At 37.5% G+C, this 22535-nt stretch overlaps 1 protein-coding gene across 1 annotated transcript in view; it reads right to left on the minus strand.

Annotated features, from left to right (window-relative positions):
• Positions 1-1661: 1661 nt before the first annotated feature.
• The window catches only part of LOC146140954 (uncharacterized), a 29563-nt gene continuing 8689 nt past the window's right edge, over positions 1662-22535 (minus strand). The window contains exons 9-30 of the mRNA XM_083392021.1: positions 22100-22216; positions 21136-21303; positions 20208-20333; positions 19011-19178; positions 18138-18275; positions 17288-17491; positions 16572-16706; positions 15770-15937; positions 15467-15547; positions 14519-14708; positions 13662-13836; positions 12722-12914; positions 12185-12287; positions 11789-11915; positions 10363-10509; positions 9587-9755; positions 8981-9070; positions 7539-7693; positions 5654-5815; positions 3798-4229; positions 3374-3481; positions 1662-2704 (exon numbers count right to left, since the gene is read on the minus strand). Of these exons, the coding sequence (XP_083248147.1) occupies positions 2419-2704; positions 3374-3481; positions 3798-4229; positions 5654-5815; positions 7539-7693; positions 8981-9070; positions 9587-9755; positions 10363-10509; positions 11789-11915; positions 12185-12287; positions 12722-12914; positions 13662-13836; positions 14519-14708; positions 15467-15547; positions 15770-15937; positions 16572-16706; positions 17288-17491; positions 18138-18275; positions 19011-19178; positions 20208-20333; positions 21136-21303; positions 22100-22216 (3642 nt within the window). The 3' untranslated portion in view covers positions 1662-2418. The remainder of the gene's footprint in view (positions 2705-3373; positions 3482-3797; positions 4230-5653; positions 5816-7538; positions 7694-8980; positions 9071-9586; positions 9756-10362; positions 10510-11788; positions 11916-12184; positions 12288-12721; positions 12915-13661; positions 13837-14518; positions 14709-15466; positions 15548-15769; positions 15938-16571; positions 16707-17287; positions 17492-18137; positions 18276-19010; positions 19179-20207; positions 20334-21135; positions 21304-22099; positions 22217-22535) is intronic.

A 22535-nucleotide genomic window follows, 5' to 3' on the forward strand; every position in this document is an offset into this window, starting at 1 on the left:
CAAAAAATCGTTGCCACACTAGTTTCGGATTCCTGACTCCAAACGTTATGAATTATCCAATATTCCCATGTTCCAGCGGTTTTGTGTATCTTCATAATGCAAACTTTTGCTGTAATTCGTCGTTTGGTCCATTTTAGTGCAAGCAGTTCACAACAGCACTAAACACTGTAAAACTCTGGGTTGAAATACAAAGTTACGCGTTTCTAAATATCGACCTTCACAAAGCAGACTTGTTCAAGATGGTTTCACTGGTGTCAATATTCTTGCCCGGTTTTCTACAAACGTTGCTTTTTAACTCACAGTTTCGCGCCCAGTCTCACAAAGTTATCGTCTTATGGCAAGTTATTGATTGAAACCTTTCTAGTTTGATCCTGAGCTAGTTGAAAGCTGTCTTTGTGCTGACTTGTTACACAATATGCTTCAACACTATACCACCCGTTGCACTGAATATGAATATGTGATAATGGAAATCAACTGGGCCCTTACAAGATAAATTACGCTATAATTCCTAATTAGTAGCAGGAGAATAATCTAGCAAATCTAGCGATTTAGGTCAGACACTATTTAAACATCTTAAACGATTTATTTATATATTTGGCCAGCAAAGAATGGTCAGTATAACTGAATTAACAAACGCAACAGTATAAGTATTACTGATATACATTAAAAGATAAATAAAACATGGTTAAATTAAATTAAGTTTTTTTATTGTTAATGTTTTATTTATTATATTTTACTTTGTTTTATTTATCTTTTAATGTAGCTGACTGCTGTTACTATACCACCTGATATTGGGTACCGGCTCTGACCATGTCGTTCATTCCAACCTGTGATCTTTACCTTTCAATTACTGTTTGAACTCTTCACGTTATCACTGTGACCTTACACTGTCGCTACCTATTACTGCTAAAATGAGTTACCTAATCGTTTTTGTTTGCCTTACTTGTATTTTTTCACTGCGTGTTTACCGCACCTGCCCTGTTATACTGTGATGTGGTTTTTCTTAGTTGTGCACTAGAAAATTAAATCTCGCTATACCGTTAGTTTAACTGTAACCGATCAAGGAATTTTGTTTGACATTTTGTGTATTGTATTTATTGCACCATTCGATAAATCTCGTTTCCTAATGCCTTGTAACATGATTTCCTAATGGTAAGTCTGGTTTCCTAATGGTAAGTCTGGTTTCCTAGTGGTAAGTCTGGTTTCCTAATGCATTGGCAAATCAGGTTAAGGTTGAAAACCGCCAGATTTAGAATGACATTAACTTTGAAAAGAACATAAAATATCCAGCTTTAATTTAAATTAACAGTCAGTAACACTATAGCAAGTTAAGGTTTTTGCTTGGTTCAAACTCGTCCGAACAGAGCAGTCAGAAAAATCACACGACATACTTTTATTTTAATAAAACATATAAACCTCTGTAATACGTAAAAAATCTAAATCATATTTTGATTTATTTGTACACGCATTTTGGCACAATTTTAGGTAAAAGTATATCAAGACACTTTAACGATAATAAACTGTAAACAAAATTTTGTAGAAAACGAAATAAAATGTCACAGTGCAAAACTGTATAAAAGGCCTCAAAAACGCACATATAGTTACAAAAACTGAGGATTAGCTTTTTATATTTCTTTGGACGTTCCAAAAGTAGTAAAAACAATGCAGCAGCGAATAAAATCTTACGCTTGTTTGTATTCGCGATTTAATTAATTGCAATACTATTAGACAGCTAAATAACGTCTCGGACAAATATTAATCAAAAACAGATCCTCTGGTAAAATTACATGTACTGCAAGCGTTCGGTGTGATTTACTCTGAAGAAGGCGATTTTAACAATTACAATTATTTTTATCAGGGGAGCTGTTTTTGATTATTATTACCTGATAGCAACAGTTTATATCTCAGACAAATGAAAGGCACTGCATGGTAAACTTTGATGGACGTCAACTAAACATACCTGAACTATTGAAAACACTTGAATATCATTACATAGTGGTACACTTGTCAAACATTGTTAAACATCAGAGTCGTACTTTCGTTTCTTCTAAAGTTGTAATGAATAAAAGCAAAGAAGTTCAACGTTTGGCACCAAAACGCGAAGCTGGGGCGCCTTGATTAGGCTATTAAAATCGAAATTTCATCCAAGTCAATCAAAGATAGACACACATATATGTTTAATAAATTGTGATCTAGGCCTTCTGAAGCTTTTTTTGACCAACGATTACGGCTTACGTTTCAATAGTACCCCGAAAGCCATCGCAAACTCACTGAATCAGTCGATCAATGAGGGTCGTAAGTTCGAACCTCACTGTAAGCTAGTGTTTTTCTAGCCTTCCTTGCTTGCATTATTGACCAACTGATTCGATGAGGTTGCGATGGCTTTCAGGGCACCATCGTCCAAGACTCCCAAGTATTTTACTTCAGACTAGAGTGCTTTTTTCTGGACGAAGCCGACTTGGACGACGACGGGGTGAGCTGCTTCAGGATTGGCTGGGATTGTGGGCGTGGCGGAGGCGAGTTACGCCGCTGCTGCATTCTGGGAACTTGTAGCTCGACCTGGGCCGGCTTGACCAAGGTCGGTGGCGGGAAATCGGGATCCGAATCCCCGCCGATTTGCTCGCTTTCTCCCGATCCCAAACTCTCGCTGTCGGCGCCGGATTCGTCGCTGGCGGCTGTTACGTAAACGGGTACCGAACGCTTTCTGCTGACAAATATCGAAACGAGGTGACGGCTGCCCATTTTCCTAACATCGGATGGGTGTAAATATTTTTCTTACTGTTCTGGCCTTGTTTTGAAATCGGTATTTTTCTAGGATTTAAAATAGAAGACTATTTCGCTATAATGACAACTGATTGGCAATCCAAAGCAGCAATACTGTTGTGCCATTGTATTCGAAATTAGTCTTTTTATAGGATTTAAAAGTGAAGAATATTTCGCCTATTGTATCTCAGAATGTCCGACAATATCGGATCAATATCGGATACCAAACAGGAATTCTACGTTTCAAGAAAATTTATTATATGATGTATTTTTCTACTGCAGATAACGCGAAAGCAAATTTTGTCTCAAGAACATGAAAAAAATTTTGAACGTTACAATTTTATCTATCATTTTGTTTGTTTGGGTGTAGTAACGACGTCAGTTGGTATTGGATTGCAATAATTTTTGACAATAGTAAAATGATGATATCTAACATTCCTAAAAGCATTATCATTCTTTTATTTCGAAATTATCGAACAGAGACTACATTGTATGCAACATTTTGGTTGTAGCCTACACTCATATATATAGTTATGCTTTCAGGATTGTCAAAGGCACTGGTGAGTTCACCCTAAATAATTTTTTGAATAACAATTCTACAAAAGCGTACCTTCCCGACTGAGGAGAGGGTAGCGAGGGACTGGAAGCCGGGCTCGGGATTCTCACGGCTTCAGTTGGTTGTGGTTCGCCGCTAGACGGCACTGGAGTGCCTGCAGATCTGAAATAAAAAGATATATTTAACATTACATCCTTTTTGGAGTTTGCTATTCAAAATTAATTTGATTGTAAACACTTTAATGTAATTCTAGTTGAAATTCGTATTTTCAAGAATGTGATAATTCTAATCTAAAATGAGATAAACTAAAATGATCTATTTCTAATTATAATCTAATTTGAAACAACTGAAATGCTCCAATTTTAATTCTAATCTAATTTTAAAAAGCTAAAGGAAATCCATTTGTTCATGTCTTGACCAATGATACAGTATTTTAAAAAACAAAAAGTTTTTTTTTTTAAAAAACAAAACGTATCACCTCGTGCTTCCAGCGCCAAAGTCAGCTTCTTCCTCTCCTGGTAAGTAATCGTCGGCGAAGAACACAACGTTATCTCCCTCCGGACCGCTCCCCTCCGAGTCCCCGGGGTCCTTTCGTCCCTTGGGTGAGGATATCGGTGACACCCTCGGACCCCTGGCCCCATTTTCGGGGTCCGAATTTCCGTCGAAACTCACCCTTGTGGGTGACGCCTGCCTACTGCTCGAACTCCTCGGAGAGCTATGATGACGCGGCTTGGGGCTTTTGGAGGGGCGCTTTGGCGACGGGGTCGGGTAACCCAGGGTGACGTCATCCATGTTGGTGACGTAGGTGAGGGTGGGGGAGACAGGGGGCACGCTGCGGGAGCTCTGTCGCGAAACCGGGGGCTGCGACGAGTTGCGACGGACTTGGGGCAGACCGCTGAACGACGCAGGCCTGGAAAGTAACCGAGTGAAGTGAAATGGCAAAAACAAATTGCTCAGGGCAACTCTTCAAATTGTCGATACGGCAGGGAAGTGGGGGTGATGCTGAACTCCGTATTGAAGCAGGATTTACCACCATGCTTTTTTCCAATAGTTGTGTAAAACGAGCAATTAATGACAGTGTTTTGTAAACAAGTCTTATTGAAATGACTTGTTCCAGTCAAGTTATTTCAAAAATAACTCAAGTCAAAGTCAAGTCATTTGTAAAACATCCAAAATTCCAAGTCAAGGGTTTTTCAATAAATCACAAATCAAGTCCCAGTCAAGTCATAATTACATCAAGACAATTTAAGTGATTGTCATAAAAGTAAACGTTAAATATGTAGAAAACTTTGGTTGACGTTTATACCAAAGTATATGTATTTACAACGGTGGCCGTGTTATTACACTACTAGTAAAAGTTTTTTGAAATTTATTTATAAATGATAGCAAAAATACGTCTAATGATACTTTTCACCAGCAAACTTATGTAATACATTATATAAAGTTGACAGCACAATATGCTTTCAACGAAAGTAGATTTTTTGATGGAAGGTATTCCTAGAAAACATAAAAATAATAAACATAAAAGCGCTGAATTTTGCAAATCTAGCCGGTTGTAAGTTCGATCCACGATGTTCAAATTTTATCTGCAAAAAAAATATAAAAAAGCGATTAAGACCCTTAATAATGAAGAATTTAAATCGACAGGAATACTTGTTTTAAATAAAAATCTAAATCTTACCGGCTTTCAATGCCGATCGGTCTTAAGTCTGCAGATGTTGTCGCTATTACATTTGTATTCAAATGCCTTGAATATTGTTATAAAGCTTTCTATAAAATTTGCCAGCACCTATGCAACAATCTTATTTTGTAAGTGCAAAGCTACTTGTAACATAAGTTTGTTTTGTGATTTATTATAAGTTGCCAAAACCCAACGAAAATATCCCCGGAAAAATATCACATCTAATACGTCACAGTGACTTCATAAGCGATGGCAATGGGCTAAAAAAATCAAAATGCTTATATGAACTCGAGTTTGGTCTCATATTAAAGAAAATACTGCAACCTACAAAAACTAATTGAATAAATCCGATTACTCCAAGCTATGATGTCATAAAATTGTCACCAACAAAAAATTGCAATCCATGAAGTACAACTTTAAATTTAGCGTATAACCAAATACCAGTGACCACATAAGGAGCACAAAACGCAATGTTGTTTGGAGCATAATGGTTGGAGGTTGTAGTAAGACGTAATAAGAATATCAAAGCCCATACAGAAGAAGATATCATTTTGAACGTTTCGAATAACTCTTTATTCATTTTCAACATAAGAAGGCTATGATACCTACTTCTGTATGGCAATGTTCTTTGTTTATCCAATTCACTGGCTCACCTGGCCTTGGGCGACAGAGAACTAGACCGCTTTTTGTCCTGCTGTTGTGACGTCATAGTGGAATAGCCGGTGTCGAGGACCTGGGAGGCCGACCTGGCCGTCCACTGGGGGTCGCCCTCCGTGCTCGCGGTAAAATGCAGCGTCGAACGTTCGAGGTCGCGACTGAAAAAAATGTACAGTTTAAAACCAAATCGTAATCGCTTAAAACAGTATTTTTTCCTTTTCCTAATGTAAAATCAACACAGAAGAATTAGCGAATCCTATTATAAGCTAAAACAAAGTTTCGCAACCTTTTTTGGCTTACAGCACCCTACAGAAATTATTTATAGTTCGCGATACCCTTGCTCGTTTTTTGCTGAGGCTAACTGTAACGTTACAATAAACGAGAGTGAAACAGTACATTAACTGTGCAACAAGGGGGGACCGTTAAATTTAACAATTTAAAAAAAAAAAAAAAATTCTCTCAATGCTTACCAAATCAAATAAACCTTGTTTAAATTAGTTAAATACTTTTAACTTGGTTTAATAACAATGAAATAACCGTTTAGTTAAGCCGTAAGCAATCTTAACATACGAATTTGCATAAATTATATATTATATATATATAATACTAACTTAGTCTTTAAAAAAATGTGTTAAGTATTCTATGAATTTGTCGTCCACACTTTTAGTTTTACCAAGTTAGAGTATTTTCCTGAAAATTAAGCATCTAATTCTAAATCCAAACAGCGGTACAGCCTCGGAGACCGTTACATTTAAGAACTCTATGGCGGCAAATCAAGCATAACTAATTGGACAGTTGGTGTGATTATTGTAGTGATTGCTGTGTTTGGTACTTAAGGCACTACAGTACAATTTGTTAAACGTTTGCCATCAGACAAAATAAAACCAAGAAACGTTAACTACAACAGATAGCGCATAAAGCTATTCAGTTCAAATAGGTCAATTGAGTAGCTGTTCTAGTTTTCTGGGGATATTCATGAGTGTGATCCCTTTTCGGTAAGTTTTGCTTCTGAACATACAACATTATACAATACATTTCAATGTAAGTTTCATAGGAATAAATTACCTTTGGTATACGATACGACTGCCTATTATTGTGAGAAACAGTGACAAAAGTTGTCTTAAAATCATAAGCAGACAGATTATTGCTGTATAATTCTCTTTTACGTGAATCTAGTTACGTTATAGGATTTCACTTTAAAATGCACGGTAATGTTAACTTTAGTTGAGGCTATTATAAAGGCCAAGTGGTAAATCGAAAAGTATACACACCTATCTATGATGAGTTTAGGGATGTCCGATGCTTGGTATTTTATATCGACACAGGATCTTTTAAAAAACGTATCGTGATCCGGCGCGATACTAAATGACGTCATTACTATCAAATTAGTCAAATTGATTAAATTGCAAAGTGCAACAGTAATGATTTTCAGGGTTTAGGACGAAAATAGGTTTTGCGCTACGAGGCCGGCACCGATACCGCCCTAGTATCGGACGAGTACCGATACTACCATTTAGGATCGGGTATCGTCTCCGATCCTATATTATCGGATATCCCCAATAAGCTCCGAAGTGCATACAGAGCACCAAACCAATCCGCCAAGCTTTAAGAATATTACTACCAGCTTATTTCCCTATTTTTTAAGTTTTAGAATATCAAAGCTCATACAGAAGTAGGTAACATTTTAATCGTTTCGAATAACTCTTTATTCCTTTTTAACATACAGTCTATACTGATAAAGAATTGGAGTTTGTCGTTCAAAATGCTACTTCTCCATAGGCTACAATATTCTCAGTATGTCTTACTAGAACCTCAAACCATTTTGTTCCATCATAATAATTAATAATAATTAAAATGTTAAGTTTAATTTCTCAGGTTCACCTCGTCGAAGTCGAACTTCCCGAGCTTCCCTTAAGCTTCTTCATGAAACTGGAAATCTTGCCTTTGTCCGACTTTTTCCTCAGGCTCTCCATCTCGCGCGCCATCGCGTGGATGATCTGCTTCTTCTCGCTGAGGTCGCGTTCCAGCTCGATGATCTGATTCGAGGTACGTTTTATTTATCGAAATGGTTTAATATGATTGATGGCAGCTAAGAATGTCTAGAAGTTAAGGACAAAGGCAAAGATATAGAACTTAGAACAATATTGCTTTTCTCTATAGCAGGCCAGCTATCGGGTAATTCCAGTTCGTGACCAGTTCGCGAGTTTCTGAATCGAGGTATGTTTTATTTTGCAAAATTGTTTAATATGATATGATAAATTGGCAGCTACGTCACAGGCAAAGATGAATAACTAACAGCATAATGCTTTTGTCTATAATAGGCCAGCTTATATGGGGTAATTCCAACAAACTAGTTAATATGGTGTAATTCCAACAGGCCAGCTTTTATGGGTTAATTTCAGAAGGCTAGTTAATATGGGGTGAGGTAATTCGAGCTGGCCAACAATCAATGGTCACATTTTAGAACAAAGTTTTATAGTAACTCGTCAATGTGTCTAGGACAGTGCTCCGCATGTAACGATGTACGATACTATTGGATCGGATCCGATATGAAATTGATGTAGAAATTTCAGCCATTATTTTCGTTCAAACGCAGTAATCAATCTAGCTGTGCAAATTTGTCAAACAACTGTTAGGTTAACAACTGGAGGTAAGTTCTTAAGGCTTAAGCAAATTTTGGCAAAAAAGAGTAGCAAAAATGCCTTTAAACATTTTTATTTCGTCCTTTTTGCTTGTTTGCGCATGTTATGACGTCATGTGGTTTCGGATCGGATCATGATAGTTTTTGTCCAAAATATCGGGCTGGTTGTCGAACTAAAATATCAAGTATCGGACATACCTACTGCTTTGTAATATAAGTAAAAAACAGAACTAAGCGGTTTATTTTGTCAACAGTTGTGTTCGTGTTTTTGCGCAAAAGTCCGATGATGATCTGCTTCATTTCGCTGAGGTCGCGCTCCAGCTCGATGATCTGATTCGAGGTACGTTTTATTTATCGAAATTGATTAATATGATTGGTTGGCAGCTAAGAATGTCTAGAAGTTAAGGACAAAGGCAAAGATATAGAACTTAGAACAATATTGCTTTTGTCTAAAGCAGGCCAGTTTATATGGGCTAATTCGAGCAGACTAGTAAATATCGGGTAATTCATGCAGGCCAACAATCGAGGGTCAAATTTTACCGTTTTTATAGCAAAAATAACAGTAGCTTGTCGATGTGTTTGGGACAGTGCTCTGCATATAGGGATGTACGATAATATCGGAGCCGATACCCAATGTGAAGTGGTGGTATCGGTACTTGTCCGGTACTAAGTGGTCCTATACCTGTTGTATTTTGTCGGCGTTGCTGTGTTGGAGGTGAATCTGTTCGACTTCGCTTTTGCGACGCGTTCCCTTTGTGTTTATCTGCAGCGACTGTAAAATATATAGAAAGGAGTGTTATAGGGTGATCGCCACCATCTTCGTATGTTCATTAGTATATTAATATGACCCTAAACGTGCTCCATTTCAATGTGTTGTACAGCGTGTCTTAATGCAATAAGTTAATAAAACATTTTGGCATTTAAACCGAAGTTCTGGGAGTCAAAAGTTCAAAAAAGTTATATTACCCTTAAACGACTTTTATCTCTACGAAAAGAAGAGATTTTTTTTCTAAAAAAAAGTAGCACATTAACTGTTAATGCAACTAGAAATAAAGAAATAATAAATTTGTGCCAAATCCTTCTAGGAAATGTTTTGTTTATGTATACAACCTAAATTGGAAATTATCTTTACCATTTTGAATACAAATTACAAAAGCAATATTAAAGAATAAATATAGTTCCAAAGTTTAAGTGAGCTTTCTCTAAGTTGCACCCCGGCCTTATAACGCACAAAAACACCAAAGCGAAAATTCCGAGGGTCGCAGGTTCGAACCCGTCCAGCACTCGCCTTCATGTCTTCACGGAGTTTGGCCGCCTCCCGCTCCGAGCTGTTCCTCTGCTCCTGGAGGAGCGAGTTCTGATCCCGGACGAGTTCGATCTCCCGCTGTAGGGATGCGATTCTTGTCTCCAGCCACTTGTTCCTCTCCACCACGGTCTGGTATTGGTTTTCCAGCTCCCTACGAGTGTGCATTACAGTGTTATAAAGTCCAACCTAAGTGTTTTCGTGTGAAGTCCAAGTCCAGTCAATTTAAACAAATGGCAAGTTAAATCCTAATCAAGTCTTTAAAAAAAAAGTCAAATCTTTTTAAAATAACTTAAGTCCAAGACAAGTTTTTAGAAAGAACTAAAGTCAAGCTAAAGTCAATTTGAATAAATGACAAATCAAGTCCAAGTCTTGATCCAAGTCAAGTCAATTTAAATTAATGACAAGTCCAATCCGAGTCAAGTCATAAGTAGAGCAGGTCAATTTCAAGTCAAGTTTTTGTCATAGAAACTAAACGTTCAACTAGTAAAATTGGCAAATTAGTCCGATAATTATAAGCAATCCCTATACTAAAAATAACAAAAACCCAACGTATTGAAAGCAAAAAGTTCTACGTGCAACGCCTAAGGAAAAAAATATTTTTTTTAAACCAAATATTTAATGAAAACACTTTATCATTTGTCCAAAAAGACTTCAGTCAAGTAAGTTAATTTTGTTCAAAAACTTAAGTCAAATCAAGTCATTTGAAAACAGTGACTTTAGTGCAAAATGACTTGTTTACAAGATTTCACTTGACTCACTTGTCCAGGTCCTCGGTCAGACAGAGCGAGTTTGGGGGCGTTTGACTCGTCTTACTCGTCATAAAGATACACAGCTGTTTCTCGAGCGTGTCTTTTTCGTGTCGCACCTCGTCGAGTTCTTTAAGCAGATCCTGACTCGAATCGTTCCTTTTTTTTAAATGAGATGGTTTAGAAGCAGAAGGTATACGTACAATTTACATTAACTGGCGTGTTGCTTTAAATGTGATAAATTTACGAATACACTCCCTAAATAGTTCAAAGTGATGTTACAAACTTGAAATGAATTCTCAGGATCTGCTTTTAAAACTTCTTCTGTTACATTGCCGATGGAATTTCTACATTTTGAAATAGAAATATTTTACGGCGTTTTTTGTCCCTCGTCAACCCTGGCAAATCGCCGGTTGTAAAAAACAAATTTACTAAATTGCTCGCTCATTTAAAGTAATCATCTATTGATTTCTTTTCAAGTTACCTACCAATTATAATATTTTTTGAATCCTAAACCGATGACTGCAAATTCTCGTCCTTTTTAATTACTTCCCTGTCTCAGTATTTCATATGAACTGGCGGATATACTTGTCAAAAAAGGACTGGCCGTGTGTAGTTATGTACGATAATATCACCCGACGCCAAGTGGTGCTCGCCCGATACTAGGGTTGTATCGGGCCGATTCGATACCAAATTAATGCAGTTATTTAGCCATGACTTACCTTTCAACGCAGCAATTCTTGAAAAGGCAAATTAATCGAAAATTGGGTTAAACAACTAGAGGTAACTAACTTATAAATCCTAAAGCAAATTTCAGTGGAACAACCCGAAAAAGGGTCTTTTGAATGTTTCAATTTCACCTATATTGCTTGTTGGTGCATGGCAATGGCGTCATTTAGCATCGGATCGGATCGACATACTTTTTGTACCAACTACCGTGTATCGGTATCGCAATAGAATCTCAAGTATCATACATCTCTAACCGCGTCTTCCACTGAGAAGTTCGTGTTGTACTCGTTTGCGATTAATACGGTTGGTCGACTCTTAGCATAGCAGTGAGCGGTGACCCAGTTTACACTACACTACAGACACCTTATGTCAGGGGTTCTTAAACTTTTTTCACAACGCATCCCTAATTTTTTTTTTGTACCACGTGGACCACGGTATGCAAGAAATTTAATAAAATGACGTCATAAATTGACGTCACAATACAAATAGACAGTAAAAATCTCCAGTTTTTAGTCCACTAAATGTGAAAAAGAAAATAGAAATAGAGACATAAACTCTTTCCTTAGAAAAATTGATTACTTCCTAAATATATACCAATATTTTAATGAGGACTTCACGGACCCCCTAAAACCAGTTCACGGACCCCTAGGGGGTCCATGGACCCCAGTTTAAGAACCCCTTTCTTATGTACTAATGTACTGATATTTACATGGACTCCATGATGATGGTCTTTCCCTGCAATTCGTCCCTCTCCTGACGGGCTCGCTGCTCGGCCTTTTGCATTTCCACGAATTTCCGCTTCAGCTCCGCCACTTGCTTTTCCCGCGCCGCAAGTTCTTGGAAAAAAAAAACAGCAACTCAAGTTAATCAGTGAAATAATATCGCGCTGTTTTTTTGTACTGTGGGGGCACCGGTTGGAGGACATTTGAAACATCTTAATTGGCATTTTAAAACATTTTAAGGACATCTTAGTAAAGGTTAAGGATAATGATTAAATCCTAGTAACCGGAAATCATTTTGTTTGGATTTTATATGATCAATATATTTCGCTTGTAAAAGCATCATCAGGATCTTAAAACATAACAAGTCATATTTCAATGGTCACCTTGCTTGGCTTTAATGAAGTCGCGCTTCAGTGCTTTCAGTTTGTTCTCTAAATCTTGCTGTGAATTCCCCGACACTGCACCGCCATCGCTGTCGTTGTTCGACTGTTAACGAAAAATGCTTAATTTCTAACTAACGTAAAGGCAATTGAAAATTATAGCATGTGTATCAAAAAAACTATATTTTATTAAGTCTCAGTTTATTTTGATCTGGTTTGTAGTTACAAATGAGCTATCTATCTCAATGTTTGCACCTGAAACGGTTAGATTGCTAAAAGTTGTTTTTCGGTTGGGTTATTGCTCATAATCAGAAGAGTTAACCAGTTTTAAAGGTTTATCGCTGTAAAAATATATCAGTGATTTTACTTGTAGTTGACATGCTCTAATAATGACTTAACTAGGACTTGTCTTGAGCAACTGATGACTTGGGCTGGGACTGGTAATTTTTGAAACGACTTGACTTTGACGCTATTTCAAAAATGACTTGACTGGGCCTTTTTTCAAAATGTCTTGTTTACAACACTGGGTCTCATACTCACACTGCCTGAATTCGCTTCCAGTTGCTGTCTGAGCGCTTCAATTACGCCATCTTGCGACGCGCGTACGTCGTCGAACTCGTCGAATTGCGACCGCAAGGTGGCGTTTTCGGCCCTGGTCGCCTCCAGCGTCGATTTGACGAAGTTTAGTTCCTCGGACAACTTTGCGACTCGCTGAGTTGGAACCGGAGACTTCCTGAAATCAAAAAGTACGACAAATCTACACAACGTCTCGCAAAATATCATATTGAAGAGATGAGACCAATGAGGGCCAGATTAAGGCGGGGACTGATGGGACTACAGCACCTGACCCATTTCAAAAATGGGCCATCATCTTTGCATGAAAAAGTGTAAAATTTTAGTTGCATAATTGTACGTTGCAGTTGGTTCGACAACGCAACCTTCCTAATATTACTTGAATTATATGATAGGGCAATGTTATTGTGAAAATTGCGACATCGTAGCGGAGTTGTATAGGCTTACTTTTTATAGGCCTCACACTAGCATATAGCCCCAGGGTCTATTGACACAGTTTATCTTTTGGCCGCCATAAAAACTTTTTAGAGATGACGTAAGTCCAGCAAACTCACGCGCAGCGCGACAAAAACGTTTATTGGGTTTAAATTAATTATTAGCAAAACATTTAATTCAAACGAAATGGCTTAGGTACATAAAAAGAATTACATTTTGTATATTTGTTTTGTGGAAATGGCCAGGTGCCCCTTTGCCCCATCACAATTCTCCTAGACAATCCCATGACCAGCAATCGGAGATTGATGCCTGCCTGGCCTACAATATAAATAGGTGGATACAAGTTTGTGTCAAGGTACGGTCGCCAACACTTGTACTTTCCCAAAGACGTGCGCGTTAGCAAAAGTTGTAATCACGGCCGCAGGTTGTGCAACCCTGGTCTTGAACAATAAATGACGTGGGATATACTAACCTGCTCACTTCCTGAAGCGTCTTCTCTCTTCTCATGTCTCCCACCTCCGCCTCTAGGACAGCCACCCGATCCTCCGCTCTCTTCCTCCCGTTATCCAGGATCACTCGCTCTCCCTCCATCACCATCACTCGCTGCTTCCGCTCCTCAAGGTCCTGCTTCAGTCGGATCACTTCCGCTGGAAGAAGAAGAAGAAAAAAACATATGTCACGACTTAGTATCTAACGATTGTATTTAACAGCCTTTCCTATATGCGCTAAACTTGTTTTTGTTGGTTTCGACTAACCGTTCGTGTCACGTCACAATGCTCCAAAAGTGGCGTGATGTTTTCTGCGTTAAAGCAGGTCATTCTACATTAAAAGTTGCAAGGTAAACACGTGTGTTTTTGTGCGACTGAGAAACTGATCTAAATGCGAAACTGATAACTCTTCTGGGTATATAGGTTGAAAAGCGTCGAAGCATTTCAAAAATAGCGCGCACATAATTGTATTCGTGACACCTTATTGGTCTCCAACAATATTGTGGAGAAAAAGTCGCATGTAAGCTTCAGAAAGTATTTCAATGAATCCGGCCTGCAGCATATTTCCGTATGAAGATGAAGTTAAATGTTGTCGGGTGTAATTTTGATAAAATTTGAAACTCTGCATCACATTGTAATTTAACGCATAATTATTTATATTTCCTTCGTTTAGCGAGTTTGGAATGAATTGCATCTGGCCCGTGATACAAAATCCTTACAGTTATCTGGCACTTTATAGTTTGTTGAACGCTGAACTAGAGCACAGGTATATACACTTGTGTACAGATGGTTCACAGTCGCATTATTCAAACCAACAAGTTGTCAAGGCAACCATAACCACCTCTCAGGGCCCTCAGCTCAGTCACGTGATCATGCAGCTTGACCGACTGGTTGCTCTTAAGTGCTCGAACTTCGTCTCTCATGCTGGCCAGTCGGAACTCGAGCTGTTTCCTTTCGCGCTCATATTTGGCCGATTCGCGGTCAGCTTCCAAGTTCTTTTCCTCGATGATGCCCTGCAACGTTTCGGCCTCCTGCCGACAAATGAAGGCGTTTATGAAGGGCTTTTGGTAATTTTGTTTTCCGTTTAACAGTGTTGTAATGTGCTGTTAGGTCACTGTTTTCAAATGACTTGACTTACGTATTTTGGCCAAAATGACTTGACTTGACTTATGTGATTTGGACAAATGACTTGACTTGACTTAATTCTTTTCAACAAATGACTTGGGTTGAAATGAAGAGTTTTTATTAAGCATTTATTTATAAAATTGGGCTATTTATCTCAAATTCTTCACATAAAACGAATTGCCTGCTATAGGTTGCGTTTTTTTACTGACTTAAGTCATTTCAAAAATACTTCTATTAGTTAAAAAGAGATGAAAACCGCGAACTGCTAAAGCAAATTGGAGCCGACAAAAAATTATAGGGACTTGGAAAAACATGACGTTTAAAAAACGAAAACAAACCTTTTTAAAAATTCATATGATTCAAATATGAATTTCCAAAAAAAGAAGATCAAAAAAGGAAGACAGCTAATTGGAAATAATCCTGTAAAGAAGTGGAAATCTCCTCAACTCTTTATAGAGCAAGTCAATTCCAATTCAAGTCATAATTACCACAAAAATAAAGCGTATTAAAATTGGTCAAATTGTCCGAGCCTGGGCAATAACTCATCTACAAAATAACATTCTGCAAAGAAGGGACAAAGAAAAACGTATTAAACTATTTTGAGACTGTGTCCTGAAAATATCACACGTCTGTTGAATTCAATTAAGATCTTTAAGAATCTCACCTGGCGCACTTTGGTCAATTGCTCGGCCAGAAGTTTGTTCATCCCTTTCAGGCGACTGACGTCATCGTTACTGACATCATGCTAAAAATATTTAGCATTAAACATTAGTGAAAAACGATTGAGTGTCCGTATTATTCACAACCAGCTAAGACAAATAGGTTTCCCTTCCTACCTTTATCAAAATTTTGTAAAAATGGATTTCATACTGCAACCAAGCCAAGCAGTTTTTCAATACGAGCAACTTTGGCGTGATAAAGGCAAATTAATGCCACGAAAATTGTGTTAAATAACTTACTACAAAACGTCGAACAAAATTCCTACCGAAACAACGCTTTTGGAATAAGTAGTCTGCGAAATGGAATCTCTCTCGGCCTCGACTTGTTTCAGCTTGGTTCGCAGAAGCGAGAGTTCGGCCGACTGTTTTTCCACTTGTGCTTTCAAAACCGACTCTTGACTTGCGTTCTTGGAAGGCTGCGACGGAAAATCAAATATTTTTATATCACTCTTGTTTCAAAGCCTTATCTTACCACTTTTTAGATATAGGGCTGTAAGTCAGACTCGAGACTCGAAGGAGTCGGTTTTTTATCCTGATGTCGGACTCAGCAGTTAGACTCGGATTTATTTTCTTAACCGGAATGGGATTCCTTAGTCGGACTCGTGTTGTTTTATTACGGCTTCGCAGCTCTAAATTCACGCCAATGTTGCAATGACTTGACTTGGCTTAAGTCTTTCGGGCAAATGACTTGACTTGGACTTTATCGAAAAATTTTGAATAAAATAGAGCTACTCAAATCTAGTCGTATCCTAATCGATAACAGTCGCTCTAGGGAAAGATCGGTGTATCCCATAATTTGAAGCAAGACTATAAGGCTAAATAGTAAATCATGTTTTACTTAAATCATGGTCAAAAGAAAAAACACAGATTTTCAACAAAACAAAAACACGCAGATTTGAAGAACTTGCCTTGTCGGTTCAGCGCTAAATACGTGCGCATTGAAAGTAACGTTAACATTCTAATCCCGCAAGGTTTGAGATATCCCTATGACTTATGATTTCAATGTATTGTTCATACTCCATCAACTGTACGACAATTTACTGTTGTTACCGATTTTGCGAGGATGTCTCTTTGCATCTCCAGCACTGTTATCATTTGCTGATTCTCGGCAGACTCCTGTCCCAGTCGCTTTACGTCACCACGAAGCTGCAGCAGTTCTTCTTCGTTGCCGGCAAGCTCGTCCAACTACAAAATACAAGCTTGATAAACCCGAGTAGAACTTTGTGCCAGATTTTGCTGTTTGCTCTAGGGTGTGGATTTGTCGACGTTAAGAAATTTTAAGAATTTTACAAAAAGTGTCAAAAAACAAAATTATAAATAATTAACAACATTTTTTGAGGGACCTTTACAAATGTTTGTAAGGCAATAAAAATAAGGCAAATCAATTTAAACTACCTACGTATCAGCAATAAATTAGGAAAATATAAAACACTAAATCTAAAAATAGTAAATGTGAACTATTACTATAACACAGAAAATAATAACAGCATTTTTTGAGAGACCATTAGGCCTACAAATGTCTATTATGCTATAAAAATTAGTTAAATTAAATTTAAACTCCTATATATCAACAATAAATTAGGAAAATAGAAAACAGAAACTTAAAAAAAGTTAAAAGTGGGATATTTGTGATTTTTTCAAGTTGGATTTACTTTCTTCGGCACATCTTTCTCGCCCTATGGTTAAAGAAAGTTTAAATCATTATTTTTTTTCAAATATTTTTAAATGATTTTGAGTAGTTTTGCATTTAATATTAAACAGTCTACTTGGAGTTCGGCTGTGCGTCTTTCCGCCTCAGCCAGCGCCAATTTCTCTTCGACGTCTCTCCGGTAGACGGCGCCCTTGCGCAGGTCCTCGTCTTTCTCTTCGACAAGTGACGTCAGCTTGGAGCACGCCTGCCTCCAGTGGTCGATCTGAGACTGGTTGTGATGAGTGCTGGCCGTCAGTTCTTCATTCACGCGGTTCAGTTGCTGTATGGATAAGTGGGTTTCAAAGTTTTCAGGTGTCCCTTGAAGGCGTTTTCTATTTTGCACCTATTTAATTATTTCCTAAAAAACAGAGATGCGAAGTCGGACTCGGGACTCAGAACTCGAGTAGGACTTCGTAAAATCTTGAATCCAAAATGCGCATGCGCAGTATTAAATTTAGAAGCTGTTATGGCCACAAACTGTAAATTGTAAGGTGCACAGCATATGGTGGAACATTTTTCCACCATGCATTGTTCGTTGATGAATTACTGTATATGGTAAATTGTTGAGTATTCACCTTATTTCAGATACGTAAATAGGTGAAATACAAGCTGTAAAGTTAACTGACTGTACTCATTCGTTACATTAGGTCTGTTTTTTGGCACAAAGCTGTAATTTCTGTTAAAAGAGAAAAACATTCGACTGGCTAAAGGGTGCAATTAAAGTCCTCTCCCAACTTTTAAGGACAATTTGAGAATAAAATAAACTCCAGTTATAGGTTTAAATATGATACTTAAAACCTCAACTATAAGTGACTTTTATATATGCGTAAGTTTTATGTTTAGTTTTGGGGTTTAAAGTGATAATGTAATCACAACAAAGTTTTGAGACAAAACAGTTCATGCAACCAAATAATCCTCGACCGCACCGTTTCGGTTTCTCTTATTTGCGTGGCCAGCTTCTCTCGTTCATGCTGAAGGTCCTTAATCTGTTGGTTGAGCCTCTTGGACTCTTCGTCGTGGTGGGTTTGCAGTTGGTCGTAGCTTTCCTGCTGGGCACTTAACCTCTATCAGAAAGAATTCAAATCTTATAGTGGTCAAGGAAGTCGAATTACTTGGAATGACAAAGTTTACTAAAGCGTTACGCAGGCACAATGTAGAGGATTTTTAATATTGTCTTATCAGTGGTCATCGCACATTTTCTCCTGGCGGACCCATTTTGCTTCACTAATGCAGGAATATTTACATGTAAAGAGATGAATATAATTGATTTAAAATTCTATGTGGTTTGGTAGTTTACCTATAGAAGTTTTAATCAATTATAAGGTAAACTACCAAACCACTTGTGCCAATAATAAATTGTAAAATTCTGAGCAAACTACAATACAATTTATGCCATTAATAAAACGAAATTCACCGGAATACACAAATGGCTCTTAATATTTCTGGAATTCATGCAAACAAATTGCGAGTAAAATTTTAAAGACATTTCCAGTTACGCAAAACACTCAAAATCACAGTACCCAACAAAGACGCCCATCACAGGGCAAAATAAAATTTAAAGGTAATAAAAGGCCAAACAAGTTTAAAGGCAAAATAGAACAGCCATATAAGACAAGGCCCAATCAAATTTAGACACTATATACTCCTAGAGGTGTGTCTCCAAATTACACTTGTTGATTAAAAATTCGTTGAAAATACAAGCCCAGTTTTTTGCGCCTAAACCAGCATTAAAGTTCATTCAATCGCAAATTGTCGATTTGACCAATTTAGGAATTTACAAGCGCGAGTTTTCAACTGACCGTGTTCAGGTCGTCCCTCTCTCGCGCCACCTGCTGTTTCTGCGTCTCGAGCAGCGCCACCTGCTGGACGTCCATGTTGTGCGTGCTCTCGAAATACTTGACGCGCTCGCTCAGCTCGTCCACGCGAGGGCGCAACTGGTTCAGCTCTGACGACAGCTTGGCGCATTCCTGAATATTAAATCCCAGTTTAATATTATGCAGTCTTCATCAGAAAACATTTTTAAAGCAAGGCTGATTTATATTCGCTAGAAATAATTGCCTGACATAATACACCTATTTTAATATTTTCCCTTGAATCCTAAACTTGTTTCCTTCAGTAGTTTTGCAACAAAACTCTTATTAAAACCAAATGTCATTTCTCTATCCAATATATGACTAATCCTATATGTTGTTAACCCTCAAATATGATGTAGCAAAATTAAATAAGGCTTCTTGCTCAATAATTAAACATGACACGTCGTTGCTGTTCAATGAAGATAAAACATTTTTGCCACAACTTAATTAAGGTTACGCACTGGAACCATAGCTATGTAAGAGATGCAGACTAGTAAAAATATATATTGTGAAATTCACACTATGGAAGTTGGGTTAGTTGAATGTTTAGATTACCATGAAAGACAAAATAATAATTGTAATACCGTTTAACACCGCAAGCTAAGAAACTAACCCAATCCGTCGATCAATTTTGTTAAGCTGAAAAAGTCTATAGCCTGTTGTGAGTTCAAACCCACGACCACGGCCATACAGAGTTCGTGAAGTTTAATTAAGGTTGACAGTTTCATGCAAATGTAAAATAGAGATGAGGCTATAAAAAGCTATTTAACAACCATTGTAATTTGTCGGTTAGAGAGTACATTGACAATGGTTGGATCATTCTTGCTTTTTATTGTTGCTAAATTCATTTATACTTGTTAACTTCCCTTTGCCTGTTAACCTATTTTGCCATCTATTCGGTGACATTTTTTCTTTTAGCGTTTCACAGTACACTAACAACTGCTAACGAACTTAATCGTGTCATTCGTTGTGTATTTTTGTAATGCTTTGACCAATACCAAATCAATGACAGATTAGGAATATTTAAACCTGATAATTTTTATTTGAAATAAGACAATTGCTCTGGTAAAGCCTTTGTATGAGTTATTTTCATTTATTTTCAAAGTCATTTTGTGCTCGTTTTAATCCGAAACTGTTTCTTACCTTCATGGAAGTCTTGGCTTGCTCAAAATGTGCTTTGTTTTCGTCCGAGGTCCTAGCCAGCTCGATCCTGGCTTTGGCGAGGTCCGAATGAAGATCTGTCATCTCGTCTTCACAAGCCACACGCGCCTACGGAAGGAACAAAATATGCGATTTCAGGGCTTGAACTCACAAGGGTCGGATCGAACTATGACAACACTCAAGGTTTCCGGCAGACAAAGACACCAAACAAAACTTGGCGAGTCTATGAAGAACACATTGCGGGTTTTAAAGCAAACCAGTGGCGTCGTTGAGTGATGGGTTCTTTAATGTCTGTGCTGATATAACATTTTCCACAATTGTTTGTTGTCCAAAGCCTGCAATTTGGCTGTACTAAACTGATTGACATCATTTTTTTTTCTATAGGCTTAAAAGCTAGTTCAATGTAAAAACGAAATGTTATTTTGCTGTAAATGAAAACGCTTTACGACGTTTCAAATCACATTTGCACAATCAAATGTTGGTGCGAAAAGGCCAATCAGGGACTCCTCAATAAGTTAATAAGTTGAACCGCTGTAACTGAGGCAAAATTAAGCCGTTTCTAAGTTATCTAAAATTTACAATGAAGTGTTTCTCGAAAAACTACAAAACCCATTAGAAAGCGTCAAAGCATTGGTAAAGTCAATCGTTCAAATATCACTTTGTTAATAAAATATCTCTTCAATAAAACATATTTTAATCAAAGTCAAATTAATGTCTGCTCTACTTACTACAAAAAGAAGCGGTTTTGTTTAAAAAAATAAATAAGTATTCCAACACTGTTCATTTATACTAAACTTCGTATAACCAGCAAAAACAAAAAAAGGACGCCAATCATCAGGCCATTATCGTATACAATATAGTCACTACGTGTCGTAGATCTAACGTCCGTAAACAAAGACTGCTTTCTAACCCGTTTTAGCTCGATGTTGATCTCCTTAATGGAATGAACTGTCTTTTCGAGCTCGGTGTTGTACTTTAGTGCCCTCTCGCGGTCCTGCTGCATCTCGGCATGGCTTCGTCTCAATTCTGTGAGATCTTTTGCCTGTTTCGCCACGCGATCGCGGGTTATGCCAAGTTCCTGTAGAATTTTGAAAGCAAATTGCTTGGTTTGCGTTAGAAAGACGCGAGTAACTTTGTTTGGCAATAAAAAAAGTTTCCAATGGTAAAAATCTGGTAACACAGTCTTTTATTTTATTAATACTTTGCTACACCGTGAAGAATTTTGAAAACAATTTTGTTAACTTAGTGTTTTATTTTATTAACTCTTGCTCTTATTGGCGCGCTTTGCCTCGAGCAGAAACGTGTCTCCCTGGTGTCCTTGACGTGACTTTGTTAGTCTTCATCTATTTTTATTGTTGTGTTAGTTCAAGTTTTATATTTGTTTTTGGTAGAATTAATAGTGTTGGTAACTCTTTATCTAATCTATTTGTATAAGAAACTAAGTTCTGTAAGCATCATTGTGTGTTTACTGACTGCACTTACTGAAAAATACTTCAGTCGACATTAACTTTCACAAATACTTGGTTTGCGTTAGCTGAACGAGAGTAAATTGGTTTTGGCAGTAGAAAATATGAATGGCAAAAAAATGGAAACACAGCTTGTTTTATTTTATTGATACCTTGCTACACCTTAATGGGCATTTTTAAAATGACATTTAAGCCTCAATTTGCAATTCAACCGAGTTATTTGCAACACAACCCAGGCCAATGTCAAGTAGAAGTCAAATCATTAATAAATGTTTTAAATGGTTAAAAGTTGGTAAATTTAAAAATTGTTTCAAACAGCTACCACCAAAAAGAAACTCGGATAGCTGAAAAAAGAATAGAATATAATCTAATGTTAAGTATCGGACAATGATTAAGCTGTGAGCGAACCTCTTTGCAGTGTCCCAGCTCGTCCGTGTTTCTGTCATATCGTTCCGAAATATCTTGCAAGTCGACCTCGCATCGCTTTAAACGCTGGCTCAGCTCCGTGTTACGGTTGATCAACGCCTGAAAACAGAACTTGTTTTTTATTTTTTTGCACAGCTGAAATTCAGGGCGGCACAGTCGTAAAAGCTTTTTCTTCGCGAAACTGGTTCTGCCGTAACCGACGTATGTTGGTTAGCAATTCGACCAATTCGCATTTGTAGCTGGTGGTTTACTTGTAGTTGTGATAATTATTATTTATCTTTTTCGGACGATAATGACTTCTTGAGGTTGTAATGATATGAAATGGTATAGTTAGTATTTTATGAACGGCTCGAATATTCCTTTATTCTTTTCCAACTTATTCTTTTCGTTCCTAAAAACCTTATCTACTTCTAAATGG

The sequence above is a fragment of the Ascidiella aspersa genome, chromosome 6 (genome assembly GCF_963924565.1).
Source record: "Ascidiella aspersa chromosome 6, kaAscAspe10.2, whole genome shotgun sequence".
NCBI lineage: Eukaryota > Metazoa > Chordata > Ascidiacea > Phlebobranchia > Ascidiidae > Ascidiella > Ascidiella aspersa.